This window comes from Kwoniella newhampshirensis, chromosome 3 (genome assembly GCF_039105145.1).
Source record: "Kwoniella newhampshirensis strain CBS 13917 chromosome 3, whole genome shotgun sequence".
NCBI classification, from domain to species: Eukaryota; Fungi; Basidiomycota; class Tremellomycetes; order Tremellales; family Cryptococcaceae; genus Kwoniella; species Kwoniella newhampshirensis.
The window spans coordinates 32146-46211 of record NC_089957.1 but is presented as its reverse complement, the minus strand read 5'-3'; the positions used below and the strand labels follow the sequence as shown (position 1 = coordinate 46211).

General features: G+C 51.7%; 6 protein-coding genes across 6 annotated transcripts; 3 read left to right on the top strand and 3 right to left on the bottom strand.

The window, feature by feature from the left end:
* Window positions 1-555: 555 nt before the first annotated feature.
* IAR55_001371 (uncharacterized protein) lies at window positions 556-2451 on the top strand (the record flags this gene model as incomplete). Its single annotated transcript, XM_066944498.1, has 4 exons — window positions 556-727; window positions 814-1363; window positions 1482-1672; window positions 1934-2451. The coding sequence occupies 4 exons, from the start codon at window positions 556-558 to the stop codon at window positions 2449-2451; spliced, it is 1431 nt and encodes a 476-aa protein (XP_066804421.1).
* Window positions 2452-2713: 262 nt separating this feature from the next.
* On the bottom strand, window positions 2714-5306 carry IAR55_001370 (uncharacterized protein; the record flags this gene model as incomplete). Its single annotated transcript, XM_066944497.1, has 7 exons — window positions 2714-3202; window positions 3284-3640; window positions 3753-3875; window positions 3936-4031; window positions 4097-4267; window positions 4381-5141; window positions 5276-5306. The coding sequence occupies 7 exons, from the start codon at window positions 5304-5306 to the stop codon at window positions 2714-2716; spliced, it is 2028 nt and encodes a 675-aa protein (XP_066804420.1).
* A 147-nt stretch (window positions 5307-5453) lies between these two features.
* Window positions 5454-6670, top strand: IAR55_001369 (uncharacterized protein; the record flags this gene model as incomplete). Its single annotated transcript, XM_066944496.1, has 4 exons — window positions 5454-5717; window positions 5815-5889; window positions 6119-6264; window positions 6544-6670. 4 exons carry the CDS (start codon window positions 5454-5456, stop codon window positions 6668-6670), a joined length of 612 nt encoding a protein of 203 aa, XP_066804419.1.
* A 298-nt stretch (window positions 6671-6968) lies between these two features.
* IAR55_001368 (uncharacterized protein) lies at window positions 6969-10606 on the bottom strand (the record flags this gene model as incomplete). Its single annotated transcript, XM_066944495.1, has 3 exons — window positions 6969-7714; window positions 7821-8039; window positions 8212-10606. 3 exons carry the CDS (start codon window positions 10604-10606, stop codon window positions 6969-6971), a joined length of 3360 nt encoding a protein of 1119 aa, XP_066804418.1.
* Window positions 10607-11709: 1103 nt separating this feature from the next.
* Window positions 11710-12293, bottom strand: IAR55_001367 (uncharacterized protein; the record flags this gene model as incomplete). The annotated part of the gene is made up of 5 exons (XM_066944494.1): window positions 11710-11765; window positions 11883-11982; window positions 12050-12112; window positions 12173-12205; window positions 12267-12293. The coding sequence occupies 5 exons, from the start codon at window positions 12291-12293 to the stop codon at window positions 11710-11712; spliced, it is 279 nt and encodes a 92-aa protein (XP_066804417.1).
* Window positions 12294-12685: 392 nt separating this feature from the next.
* Window positions 12686-13969, top strand: IAR55_001366 (homoserine kinase; the record flags this gene model as incomplete). Its single annotated transcript, XM_066944493.1, has 3 exons — window positions 12686-13414; window positions 13479-13598; window positions 13736-13969. The coding sequence occupies 3 exons, from the start codon at window positions 12686-12688 to the stop codon at window positions 13967-13969; spliced, it is 1083 nt and encodes a 360-aa protein (XP_066804416.1).
* Between the last annotated feature and the right edge of the window lie 97 nt (window positions 13970-14066).

Here is a 14066-nt window from a genome sequence, read left to right as displayed (position 1 = left end):
TGATTCACTTTCCACGACGATAAGGGACACTCCCATATGATCTCATGTTCTTCCAGGCGGTTTCAGACGTGTATAACATATTTCCGCTGCGTGTATGTTGTTGTGTTATGAGTGGTCGACCATATGTATTCGTCTCATGTCGACACTGTCGCACAACGATATGATGTTACAGTACATCCAGGGTAGTAGCGGCTTATCTACAATAATGTGGAACGACGACCCTTTTACGACAAGCGCTTATCTCCCAGTGTCCACGATGAGGTGGTGATCAGCAGCGCGTCTCAAACCGTCTGATGTTGTTCTACATGTGACCTGTAACATGTCTCGTCTCGCATCCGCTGTCCATAGAGTCGCGAGACATGACGACGGATACTTCGGAGATCGCGTTCAGCGATGCATGTTGATCCTCTCGCCTCTCAGTCTGTTCATTCCTCGCCTAAGTTCGTCAAGTCCGATCGCGACCCACGACACACCTATCCAACGCAACTGGTCCTCCTGATACGTCCGAACGGGCCCCTCTCCTCTTGTCAGTCCCGCTGACTCAGACAACACATCATGAACGCCCCATCACCTTTCATCGACCCGGACGAACTCCGCGCTCAGTTCTGTACCGCATTGTCGGAGATGTATCGTTCTGAAGTGCCGCTGTATGGTGATTTGGTGTCTCTCGTCGACGAGGTGAATTCGGAGGTGATGGATTCTTCTCCCGAGTTATGGGAGGTAGGCGGTGAGCCCTGCTCATCCCTACAGCGCACGCATGCTTGGGTCTTGAGTACTTTGCTGACATTGTGTGATTTCGTTGTCGGTTGTCAGACCGAGTCCGAGTAGAACGCCACGGAGCGATCCGACTGGGTACATCGTCCGAGCTCCAGACCGTCACTCGACTCTTTCGCCTGATGGGCATGTTCCCTGTGGGATACTACGATCTCTCCTCCTCAGGCGTGCCCGTCCACGCCACTGCTTTCCGACCTCTTTCCGCCGATGCATTGTCCAAACATCCTTTTCGAATATTCACCTCGTTGCTTCGTCCAGACCTGATCCCTGATCTACCCCTCCGAGAAGAGGTGATAGAAATCTTGGACCGCCGAGAGATATTCCATCCTGCAGTTCTGACTATATTGGATAGAGCTGAGAGACAGGACGGTCAGTTGTCAAAGGAGGACGGGAAGATGTTGGTGGAGTTTGGGTTGGAGACATTCAAATGGCATGAGAGGGCTTTGGTCACTCGCGAGACGTATGTCAGGATGAAAAGGTTCCATCCTCTCCTTGCGGACATTGCGGGCTTCAAGGGACCTCATATCAATCATCTCACACCGAGAGTACTGGATATCGATAAAGTGCAGGAGATGATGGCGGAGAGAGGGTGAGCAGGGCGTCCGAATTCAAGCTCCCAAACCCAATTCTCCTATCGTTGGTTGAGCTGCACCTGATTTACTGTAGCTGACTCCTCTCTACTTCAATTCCCATCTGGTCTCGCCCAGTATCCCGCCCAAAGACATCATCGAAGGACCGCCCAACCGCTCTTGTCCAATCTTACTTCGGCAGACGTCCTTCCAAGCACTCACAGAGCCGATCCTGTTCGCGTGCGCTTCGCCAGGCGAGACCAGTCCCGGCTCGCATCGTGCCAGGTTTGGGGAGATCGAATCGAGAGGTTGTGCGTTGACCAAGAAAGGTGAGTGAATGAGTGTGTATGATCATGCGGGGGTGGTTGCTGTTAGGTTGGCTTCTTCAAGCTTGGCTTCGGATTGATTTGAGGGAATTGTGTGCATAGGAGAGATCTTGAGGGTTTTTAGAGGCAAGATAGGCGACGTTGAAGGCTGGGTGGGGAGCAGAGATGATCTTCGGTGGATACTCTCCAGGAGGTCTTTTAAGTCACAAGCTATGCTATGGCACACCCTGTCCAGTGTTGACGACCCAAACCTCCCTCTCTCAGGCCATGAGCTCTACCAATCGCTCATGAGATCAGCCGGACAACCCACAGTCGACAATGTCAAATGGCAATCCCACCTCTCGTCAGTTTTCACCCCTTCCGCATTCCCCGACACTTGGTCCGAGATCCGTCATTCCAAACTAGCCTACTTCACCTACTCCCTATCTTCGTCGTCGTCATCCTCCTCGTCGACTTCAGCATCATCATCCACTCCTGCCTCGCATTCCGATGAAACGATAGAAGAACTCATTCACCAAGGAGTAGTCGAGTACACTCCGATAGTATACGAAGATTTCTTGCCCGCCAGCGCAGCAGGTATCTTCCAGTCAAATCTGGGGAATGACGAGCACCACGAGCAAAGTATACTCTCAAAAAGTGATGCGAGGAAGGAGGCCGAAGCGAGGGAAAGGCTGGAACGGTGTGTGGGTGGGAAGATTTGGGATTATTTCCAGTTGTACGATAAGATTGAGAGAGACAGTTTGGAGGAAGTGAGACGCTTGACGGGCTGCAAGCTGGTGTGAGAGTACCTCGGCAAGTACCTCGGCAATGATGCATCGATCAGAATGCATGGTCAGTGATTTGAGGCGAATAGGACGATCAAACGAGCAGCCAGTCAGTAAGTAATTTCGAGTTCGAATCGGTGTAGTCATGATTCTTGGTTTCAACGGACCGGACCGATCGACTATCGTCGTCAAAAGTGATACACTTTACATTCCATGGCATGGCATTGCATTACAACTTTGCTCTCTTTCGAGGTCAGACGCAACTGACGGTATCAGCCCCTTACAACCCCTCCAGAGCGTTGACCAGACCCAACCTCTCCGCTTCACCCATCTCCACTCCTATCCGATGCTCCCAAACCACCGAGTCCAACTCTTCCTGCGCGCCATCCATCGTCCCATCCCGACCATTGTCCACATCCTGATCAGGCAAATGCCCTCCCAGGTCTGAACCCACTTCCGTCAACGATAATGGGAGCGGTAACGGGCTTGGCCAGACACCAACCGTCCCTGAAGCCCACATCCATGCTTCTCCCGCATCTCTCGGTTTCTTCCCTTTTCTCATGAGGCCCGGTTCTTGTGTGAATCGTCGATGGGAAGGGGCGACATGACCAGCTCTTGGCACTGGGGTTGACGTTATTGACGAAGAAGAAGAAAGGATGCCGGTGGGGTGCGAAGATGACGAAGGATTGATAGACAGTCGGGATGAGTTGGCTCGCGTGTCGGCTTGTAGATTGGCATGTGCATCAAGTCGTCGGTAGATCTCGTTCAGCTGAGTAGGTTTGGATCAGCACAAACAGCTCTCCTAACGACTCACCACATGTAAATAACGAGACAAGATCGCTCTACTCACCTGCTCACTCCGCCACCTTGGCGTCCTGACCTCTAGAATCTTCTCACTGACACCTACCGCCCAACCTCCTTTGCCACCCATATTGACGTTGCCATCCAAGCTTACTTCCTCTTCCTCCTTGATCCTGATCACTTCCTCCCATTTCTGTCTCCTCCTCACCGCTCTCTCGGTCGTTTGCTCGTCCTGATCAGTTCCTCCATTCCGAGTACAGCTGCGACCGGCATCGCTTGACTCGTCTTCGTCTTCGCCGGCAGACGAATATTCAGATGACATGTAATCGATGTGCAATGCTGAAGGTGGGAGGTGGAGATCGGTGAACGCTGGATCCGTGATCGCTCTAGATCTACGTTTTTGCTTCTTCAAATTGAGAGAGGGGACCAAAATCAGCTCGACAAGCAGCCCAAAAACGATGCTGGCCGAAGATCGTTGTGACAAGCGACATCAAATAGCGCCACTATCCCCAACTCACCAAGTCTTTCCGAGCCCATCGTCTGCGTTTCTTGGTATACTTCTCTCGCTTCTCAACGCCTTTCGGGTCATTCTCGGTCATATATCGTTTACACATGTTTGTGAAAGCTGTTCGCGCTGCCGTCTGAGAAGATCGATTTTCGTCAGCCCTCTGTGCTATTCCCACAAAGGCTCGCTCACTCACATCGATAACGTCAGGCAGAAGGTCCTGTTGAGGTACACGTGGATATTGTCCTGCCGCGGCTTCCATCTGTATCTCTTGAACGAATCTCGTCACCCACTAAAGTCATCAGGAGTTGGTCAGTTCGCTGAGCCTCAGGCAACGACAGGCGCTTGTGAACTCACAGTGAGATTCGTGTCGTCCAACATCTGGGTCCAGTCGGGCACGTATAGGGAGAGCGCTTGACTGGTTTCCTGTGTCTGAGGCTCGGACAGAGTGGATCGGAAAGAGGTCGTTGGGTTCGTGTTCGGGTGTGGAAGAGGATCGTCGAGTCCTACGCCGATGGCAGAGCGTAGCTGTATGGTTGTGCGACGGTCAGCGTAGCTCAGGTGATTCATTCTTCATGGACCATATCACCCCCCCCCCCCAACGGCCAAAGGATGATATGGGGCGTACAAGAAGAGCTTACCTTGGTTCGGATCACCTTGCCCAGCTCTGTCCGTCGTTCCTTCTCCAACCTCTTGCCGGTTTCCACATCCCTCTTCCTTTCCATCTTCCCTTGCGTTTCACTACCGGCACCTGCACTGGTCCTTTTTCGCTTCACACCTTTTCTCCTGGATGCAGATGCAGGTATGACGCCCAGCTCAGATGTAGTTTGTTGTTGATTTCGGCCGAGGGAGGTCTGTAACCTCGGATCGATCATAGGATGGGAGTGTCCTTTAGCATTGTCAATGTTTTCAAGAGCGTTTTGAGCAGCGACGAGATTGGAATCTGTGCCAGAAGAATGATGCGATGCCAAAGACTTAGTCGCCAGTCTTCGTAACTTGACGATTTCAGCTTGTAACTGTTCTCTCGTCCACGATTCCAGTTCTGCGCTCTCCAGGGGGACGTCACCGAGATCCGTACCTGGCGGAGCGAGCTCTTGCGACATGTCATCATCGACATCGCCGTGGTGGTCCAACTCGACGATACCGAGATGTTGATGCAGTTGTCCTTGGTTCCCGTCATCGTCGTCATGTTCGATGGTATGATCGTGAAAAGTGTCGTGATGTGCCAATATATCGGTATGATCGATGCTCTCCAATGCTCTGACCAGATCGACCTGGGTCGGTGGAATGTCCATGACGGTGGACGTGTCGAGTGGAGGTGTCGGGTGGAGGGGGATAAGAGGATTGGGTTGGGATGTTTGATGAGGATGATAACCGAGTCGAGGGGATGGAATCTGTTTGACTGTTGAGGATGACAAGAGAAACTAAACTATCAGGAAGAAAACAGCGAAAGTGTGTGTGGTGAAGGGTTGTACGGAGATGAAGAGAGATGTCCGTCTTCCTGTTAATGTCTCGAGCCAAAAGGAAGACGCGTACAGGACAAAAAGGTCGTGTCGAATGAACACATTAATGGTTGATCGTATTGACTCGCCTTCTGTACTCGCCACGACCGACAAGGCTTGACACTACACTGCCGCGGCCCATCAATCTGCTCCTCCCCGTCGTACCCACACGGTTCCGCCGATCTCAGCTCCGTCGCTCGAAGACATGTGGTATGTGTGACCATCTTCGCTCTCCAACCACCTCCCTCCCACCTCCGATTGTGCTTGCCCCTTCCGCCCGAGTTCTCTCCTCACTCACCGATCTGAGTACGAGCTTACACCGACATTCCATTTGGGATCTTGCTCTTCTCCTTCGCGACGCGATATCGAACTCCTGCTTCACGTTCTGCGCCCGATATCCTTCGACCCCCCCCAGCAAACACATCCTCAACGCTCAAGTCTCGATCCGAGCACCGTGCTGCAAAAAGTTCTTCGATGTGAGTGAGGGCATCTATGGTTCGCCCCGTGAAGCCTGTCGCATAGCTCGGTGAGATGGTCCGCATTAGGCTGACTGATGCATGACCTACCCTACAGTGCCCGCAATGCCATGCCGAGACACAAGATCATAACCTGAGAAAAACACTCGAGATGGTGTTCATGTGCAAGAAGGTGTGTGAGCTGTCATTCAATCTGACAAAAGGCAATATGCCTTTGAACTTTCTTGCATCATAAATGCCAGGTCTCGTGGACATGGCTGACAGCTACTCTACTCGCTAACCGACAAATCCTCTACATGTCACACCGCTCATCTCGACGGTCCCATTCTCTTCCACCTATCGAATTCTTGCGTCTTGCCTATATCCTTCATCCCCCTCCCCCACCCTCGCCTCCCCGACAGTGCAAGAAGGCTTTCCGCAAAGACATGTCCGAATACGAGGAGGCGGACGAATACTGTCCTCATTGCGACAATCAATATGTGATCGAGGCGAAAGAACCGAAAGCGATGGTCGGCGTCGAAGGAGAGGACGCCCGAGTGGATAACAGGTGAGCTGAGCGCGGTCTCAGTGTTTCAAGGTCCCTGTCTTTGCCAGGGAGATAGATTGGTATACGGCCAAACCTCCATGTCGAGGCGGGGTGAAGAAATGATCGCGGGGCATCGGGAAAGATCACGCATGCCAGCATGTTTGCCTGGGAGGAAATAAACTGTCATTTGAGCTCTCGGACAATATGGCCTTCTCCCCCACCTATCATACTCCCATCTCTTCTTTTTGCTCGAACTCTCGCAGGAAGTTCTGCTGACACCTCCTCTCTTTCCCTCTGTAGGATGTTGAAAGACGATCGGATGAAAGATGACCCCGCACGAAGTCTGTTCGCCACCAAAGACGTCTCGGACAAGGTCGATCAGTCGTTATACGAACTACTGAAAGGACGTCAAGCGGCCGCGCAATGACGAGGCATGGCGCAACAATGGCGTGGCCTCTGCTGTCTCGTCGAATCCATACTTCACCTTTTCTGTGTTCCTATTGAACCACTGGGATTGGAGATCAAGCATATACAAGCGACATATCACAGAGTGCTTCCATATATCGATCCAGGTCCCGATATAACCATTTCTCATCGGGCGGTCCAAGTAGCTTTGATTTATACCATACATCCATATACAACCCCTCTGGCTTTCCTTCTCCCCTACCATATGGCTCATCACGTAGAACAATTCATTGGTTCGATATCCACCCATGCACAGTCCATTAAGACTTCAAAGCCAAGTGTCTGATCTCCCATAATCTCTTCCCCTCCTTTCTCTCCCTCTCTTTCATTTCTGCACCCGCACCCGCACTCGCCACCGCGACAGAAACAGGCCGCGTTGTCCATCCTCTCATTTCCTTCTTGTGTCTCTCTTCCGCCTCGCTACATTCTTTCCAAAGGTCATCCGATACGCCTCCCAACTCCGAGCTCAGTGCCGGATCACTCGGAGTGTGACAGACAGGTTCGCCCCATGACGACGAGGTGCTCGCACTCGCACTGATACTCGTCCCACTTTCACTGATCATCCTGCTACTCCACGCAGAGCTAGTGACCACCGATCCGCCTGCGATTCCAGCACCTCCACCTGGAATGACGAATCTCCTCGCTTTGCTATTGGTGATAGTGCCCCCTGCGCCACCTTCGGTCGCGACACCTCCTTCTGACTCTTCGTCATCCGCCATTCCCTCAAATGGATCCGATTCATCGTCGAGGATACTGATCCAACGCATATTGACAGGATCAAATTGCATGTCGCCCACTATCCTCGGAGCAGGTGCAGATGTCGAGCTACCACCGGCAGTACCGGCTTTAGCCCCGGTCGCAGCAGTGGGTGAAGTTAGTGATGATCCGGTATAATGAGTGATGAGTGCAGGTCGAGTTGAAGACGGGATGTGATCGAAAGCTTGTAAGATCGATTCGTTACCCTCCCATCGAAGTGTGGCAGGGTTCCAGGTCATTTCGCCGACCACTAAGAATAAGAAAGCGAAAGAGACGTCAGCATGCTCGGCCTTGAAGTAACGTAGGGGATCAAGACCGCCCGATAGTCTAGGATGATGAGGTCCCTGCCCGCTCACCTTTCTTCTTATCAGCCCCTCCGAGATGTTTGATCAATCCTGCTGGCTTTTTCCGACTCCGTTTCGACCATGATCCAGTCTTATCGCCGCTCGCTGTTGCAGTGGGGATCCCGGTGCCAACTCCGGACCCAGATTTCTTTCGCTTCTCTTTGTCTTGTTCAGAGGGTCTTCTTTGGTGAGGAGTTTTATGCGGAGTCGTCATCGGTTGCAGATCAGTTCCTGCGTAGTATAGGTTTTGTCAACCTGACAAGCACTTCATCATGCGCGATCTGCGAGGATATAACCAGATAGGAAAAGGTCAAGCTTGCAACCAAAACGATGCAGCAGCATTGCATATGCCGAGGCATTGACGAATGCAGACAATCATACGTCATGAAAATCAAACACTCACCTCGTCTGCTCGGTTTGCCCACACCAATGGCCGAAGCACCTTTCGTTCCCACTCCTCCAATCTCTTCCACGGCCAAATCGTCGACCGAGTCGAGCTCTGTACCATCACCCCAATTCTTCCCCCTCCTCTGCCCCAATCCAAATGTTGGCAAATGTGAGCCAGCGTTGCTATTCGACGAATGTTGTCTATGTCTCGGAGTTACGATTCCCATCGAGGCTATTGAACTCGCAGTCGAGCTTGGGGTCGGTGTCGGGAAGGGAAAAACCGCCGAAATAGGCTGTCGTATCTTGGCTCTGCTACTGGACGTTGGCATCGTCAATCGTGACGTCGAACTGTGATATCTCGGTGTCGTGGACCGATCAGATAGATGGGGTGTCTCTACCGGCGTGGAAGTAATGGTACGATCTGACGCGAGAGCATCCTGCAAACTTGCCAGACTCTGCTTCCTTGTGATGCTAGGACTCTGGGGAGGCGCTGCCATATGGTGATGCGATTTTTGATGCCGCAATCGGGACGTGGACGATGATGTTGCTGGGTGAGATGACAACGGGGCAGGAGGAGGCGCAGGTGGTGGTGGCATACTCATCATGTTGAGTAGGTGTCCACTCCTGCTCCTCATTGACTCCTTCTCACCTCGGGTGAGAGTCGGATCGTCCGTCTTCCTCGGACCGTCTCGTAAGAGCGTCATAACCGAAGCAGAGTTACTTCTTAACGAAAACCCAAGACTGCTCTGAGGCATAGCTTTTTCTTTCGGAATACCAACTGGTTGAGCTCCAAGTCCCGCTCTCCCCCAACCTTGTTCTCGCTGCTTCTCCCAAGCTCTTTCACGTTCTTTCACCACGGTCTTTGGCCCTCCTACCATTCCTTTCCGCGATAAGGAACCACTTGCACTTGAGGAAGGGTTCTTGTCTCTTGCTCTTTTCTTCTCCCTCAATCTGTGCTTGCTGATTTCTACCCCGGGTTCGTCCAATAGCAGACCATCCTCGAAAGAATCGTCTAGTCCGCGCCTATGCTCCTGGGAAACATAAGCCTGCGCGGGCTGGACAGATGGAGCGAACTGTGGTTTCCGCTTTCGATCGAGAATCGAGTTGAGTTCATTTGCTCGCTTGTATGAGAAGAACGTTGGGGAGGGGAGCTCCAAGCCGTTTTCCATATCGTCCGCATCATCCACACCCGTGCTTTTTCCTCTTCCCCCTTTGGTCTCAGAGCCCACTTCTCCTGTACCATCGCTAACGCTCGTGACGCTAGTCTCAGACTTCCTGTTTCCCACGCCCAATGGACTTTCCCAAGATCCCGGTTGACTCTTCTTGCCACTCGTTGATGTGCCGGGCGAATCCCAGTCCGTATTAGCAGTAGAAGCATTAGATATTCTCGGTCGCGACGATCCTCTCCGATGGGACACCTGAGGTTGTGTTGCGAGTGTGAGATTGGTGAGGTTGAGGGGGAGTGCGAAATCTGTTTCGAGTTCGAGGTCAAACGCTTTCGCTTCCAGTTCCTTCGTAGGTGCAGAAAGGTTCGTGCTCAGGGCTCGAGGCTGAGTATCGGCGGGAACGAAAGTTCGATTTCTCGGAGGAGGCAACATGGCTTTGATGGTCGCGCCAGCTTTCAGCGTCGCTTGATCTTCATCTTCCATTTCATCAAGATCAAATCCCAAATCATCTAGAGCTTCTGGAGGAGGCATGAAGCTCTTTTTTGGTGGCGAAAGAGTCATTTGGTTGGAAATTGACTTGAAAGTCAAGCTACCTTTGTCTGATCTCGAAGGATTTCCGATCGTGCTGGCCAACCCTACCGGATCTACACCGTCGAACCCGAACCCATCTTCGTCTTCATCGATTCCAAAATCGATATCCGCTTCCCAGCTCTTTTCCATGGCTTTGGCTTTGGCTTTCAGCGTTCCACTGCCCGAGAGTATAGCAGGAGAAGATTTTGATCCAAGTCGGGTGATCGTCCCAATGCCTGTAGGGCTTTGTCCGACGATCGTGCGAGTTATAAGAGGGTTAGATGACGAAGTGGTCGCAGTGGATGATCGAGAACGCTGGGATTCAGCTTGCTGTGTTCGAAAGAGAGAAGATGGAGCAGGAAGGTCAAAGTCAAAATCCTCCTCCTCCTCCTCCTCAAAATTCATCTCCGTTTTCTTCAACTTCAGAGTGCCCTTTGTTGGAACACTCGTATACGTGAAAGAGGACCGCAAAGGTGAAGAGGCGTGGTGTCGAGTCTCTGATAAGGATTGCTGGGAAGTAGATTGCTGGGAGGTTGACGAAGACGGAGATGAAAAAGACGAGGGAATAGCGTATTGATCAGCGGAAGGAGAGAGGTCGAAGGATGGGTCGTCTGTCCAATCGTCGGAAGGGACAGATGCGCCTGAGGGCAGGCTTGGCGGAGGAAGGCGAGACATCACGGTGGCGAGAAGAGACTGAGGGGTGAAGAGGGAGAAAGTTTGGAGGTCGATATCCGTGCCCAGCTGATGGCCAGAGTCAGAGTCGTTGACAATGGAATGGTGTCACTGTCCGTGCCGTCTGGAGCGGAACAATCTTGCTACTGTTCATCCGCTGGAATGCTGGTTATCAGGAAGAATGGTACGGTGGTCGATTGTCTGACAGTCCAAGTAAGCCCATGGTGATGTTGACGGCACTTGTGTATCGTGTGATATGTAAAGACGTCGAGAGACCAGATAGAAGTTGATGTTGAAGAATAGACAAATAAAGACGGCGAGTTATCCCAAAAGGGACGCGTCTCGAATGATTGTTGGTTGTGGCGACAAGAAATAGACAAAAGACAACGTGAAATATGAAACATCCCCTCATTTAATGACGCCCTTCGGTCCCAGAACCATGCTTATATCTCGAATGTAACAAGACATGCATCGACTGGCTCATGAGAGGGGGAACATGTGCGGAAGAGAACTTGTACGCCGTAGGCTGTGAGATGTGCTTTCTCTCAGGTGACTCTTCCCTGGTAGCTCCTCTGATCACGCTCCGCGAACATCACAAAACCCAAAACGACCATGTTTCTATTAATTCAATCTTCGTGTCACTGTACGACAACCTTCCAGTGTGGGTGAAGAGAGATTGGGCGAGACCGCTCATTGTCGCAATCAGCCTTGGGTGGCTTTCCCTTTCGACACAGCTTATCTTAGCGAGGTGCCCAACACCCAACATGGATCTCTGAACCGCGTTATGGAGGGCCGCGTCAGGATTGATCATCTCGATCTCGCTCGTCTCCACCCAGACCAGTGTTTAAGACGAATCCCGCCTCACGATTATACTCAATAGAGGAAGCGTTCAATCATTCATCCTGCCCGACAGTAAGGGTCGTGTCGGGTGTAATCCATTCTTGCAGAATGACCGAGTACCTCTCAATCGGTGTCCTCCCGTCGCTCCCTTCCTCAACGGGGTTCCCAAGCATACACAGTCCATCTGTGGGTATCCATACATTTCAACCATCATTTCGTTCTATCTCTCTCCTCCTTTCAGAGCGACCCGATCCCTCCGCGCCGCACTATGCTTGTGTAGGTTGTATCAGAGTGATGTTATCTCCCTTCAATAGGATCCGACCTGGAATGACCAAAAGCGATTAGCACCTCCTCACCCATCCACGAAGCAGGGCGATCGATCAGAATTCTTGTTCTGATCTCATTGGAATGGTTGGACTTGATTGAGTATCCCACTCACCGAGCTCTCTTCGTGGTTGAACTTCCTTCCCAGCCTTCGCTCCGATGTCGTAGACTTCTTCTGCGTCGTCAAGGACAAGATTCATGAATTCGTCAAATCCCTAAGAAGACGCAAAATTGCACTCGTCAACATCAAGACATGTTGTTCGCCTGAAAAGAGAAACTCACGATGATGTACGCCTCGATTCTGAAGTTGTTGTTGTCATAAAGCCAGATAGTCGTTCGTGTGTGCTGAAGCGAGGACATCAGCGCACTACTCCTGGACCCGAGGAAGGACACGACCATCCTTACCTTTTGGAGATGAGAGAAGATGATATTGATGGGCTACATATGTTGACAGTGATCAGTCGACTTGTCGGTGAATCCAAGGAGGAATGATACACACCTGAACCATCACTTTTCGACCGGACATCGTGACTTATCTCAGATTTTGGGAGGAGGACGCCCGCTAAGCTTTGAGTGTATTTTTGGATTGGTACTGAGCAGTGACGGGTCGAACGAAGAATGGAATAGTAAGCAACCCAAAACAAGATGTCTTGTAGACACAAGTGATTTCAGCTGTTCGAGAGTCGAGATGAAGAGGAAGGAGGTTGAGCGGGATCAAATTCGGCACCGGGGATAAAATGCGAAAAATACATTGCAGATTTATAAGTTATGTTGTACTATGCCATCTCGCTCTCACGTGGCTTGGGTACGGGGTCCCATTTTCACTTCGCACAAAAGTCGATGGCGATTGACTCGTTACTGACTTTTTCTGCTATTTCACCTCGTCTTCTGCTCACACAGTCATCTTGCTCGTCCAACATGTCCGCTCGTCGTCACAAGATTCACGTGCCTTGTACATCGGCCAACATCGGACCCGGATTCGATGTCTGCGGAATCGCCCTCTCCCTCGGTCTCGATCTCGTCGTCACGATCCCTTCATCCTCTACGAGTTCAACACCTTCACCTGTTCTTCCCAAAATCATCTACACCGGTCTAGATTCCGACAATGTCCCTCTCTCACCATACAAAAATCTTCTCACCCGAGTCGCCCTCTATGTATTGCGATCACATGGAATCTCGACCTTCCCTTCTGGAGTGATCATCGAAGCTCATAATGAGATTCCATTCGGACGAGGTCTCGGATCATCAGGAGCGGCCGTCATCGCCGGTGTTCTTCTCGGTGACTTGTTGGGATCGCTCAACCTTCCAAAGTCTCGATTACTCGATTTCGCCCTGATGGTCGAAAGACATCCCGATAATGTCACAGCAGCTCTAATGGGTGGTTTCGTCGGGTCATATCTACGCGAACTCTCTCCAGAAGACATGTCAGCAGCTTCTATTCCATTGGCCGAGGTCTTGCCCGAATACCCACCAGATGCTGGACCTGATTGGGGTGCCAACCCACCTTTACCTCCAGGCGGGATCGGACACTATGTGAGATTTGGATGGGCAAAGGAGATCAAAGCCATTGCGGTTTCACCGAGATTCGAATTGGCGACTGCTAAAGCCAGAGGGGTCCTACCGGAGTCCTACACCAGGAAAGATCTCGTGAGTGTGGAACGAGGTTGTGAACCGCTTGGAGGCGGTAGAGGCTGACCAGTACCACGTCTAGATCTTCAACCTGCAGCGATTAGCGGTCCTTACCACTGCGCTCGCCCGATCACCTCCTGATCCAGATCTCATCTACGACGCCATGGGCGACAGAGTGCATCAACCGTACCGAATGACTCTTGTGAGTGTTCTTCCCTTTTTTCCGAGCTAGCTCCGAATGCCTTTCCGAGGCGAAAGGCGGTGGTCATGCGCTGAGCGGCAGGCAAAGGCATTGTGCATGGTGTCTTCCTGATGTTCTGATCTTGGATTTGTTTGCAGATCCCCGGTCTTCCCAAGATCCTGACCACTCTCACTCCCACCTCACATCCCGGTCTACTCGGTATCTGTCTTTCAGGAGCAGGCCCCACTATCCTGGCGCTGGCCACACATAACTTTGACCAGATCGCGGAGGAAATCCAACGCATATTCAAGGAGGAGACCATCGACGTGGATTGGAATGTGTTGGACATTGACGAGCGAGGGAGTTGGGTCGAGGAACTCAAGGAGGGGTAATTGGCGACCCATCAGCACAGAGCATGGCAGGTATGCATTCGTTACAGCAAACAGCACGAGTGCTCTGTGTCCCTTCTGGTGTTGCGGATTATTTACG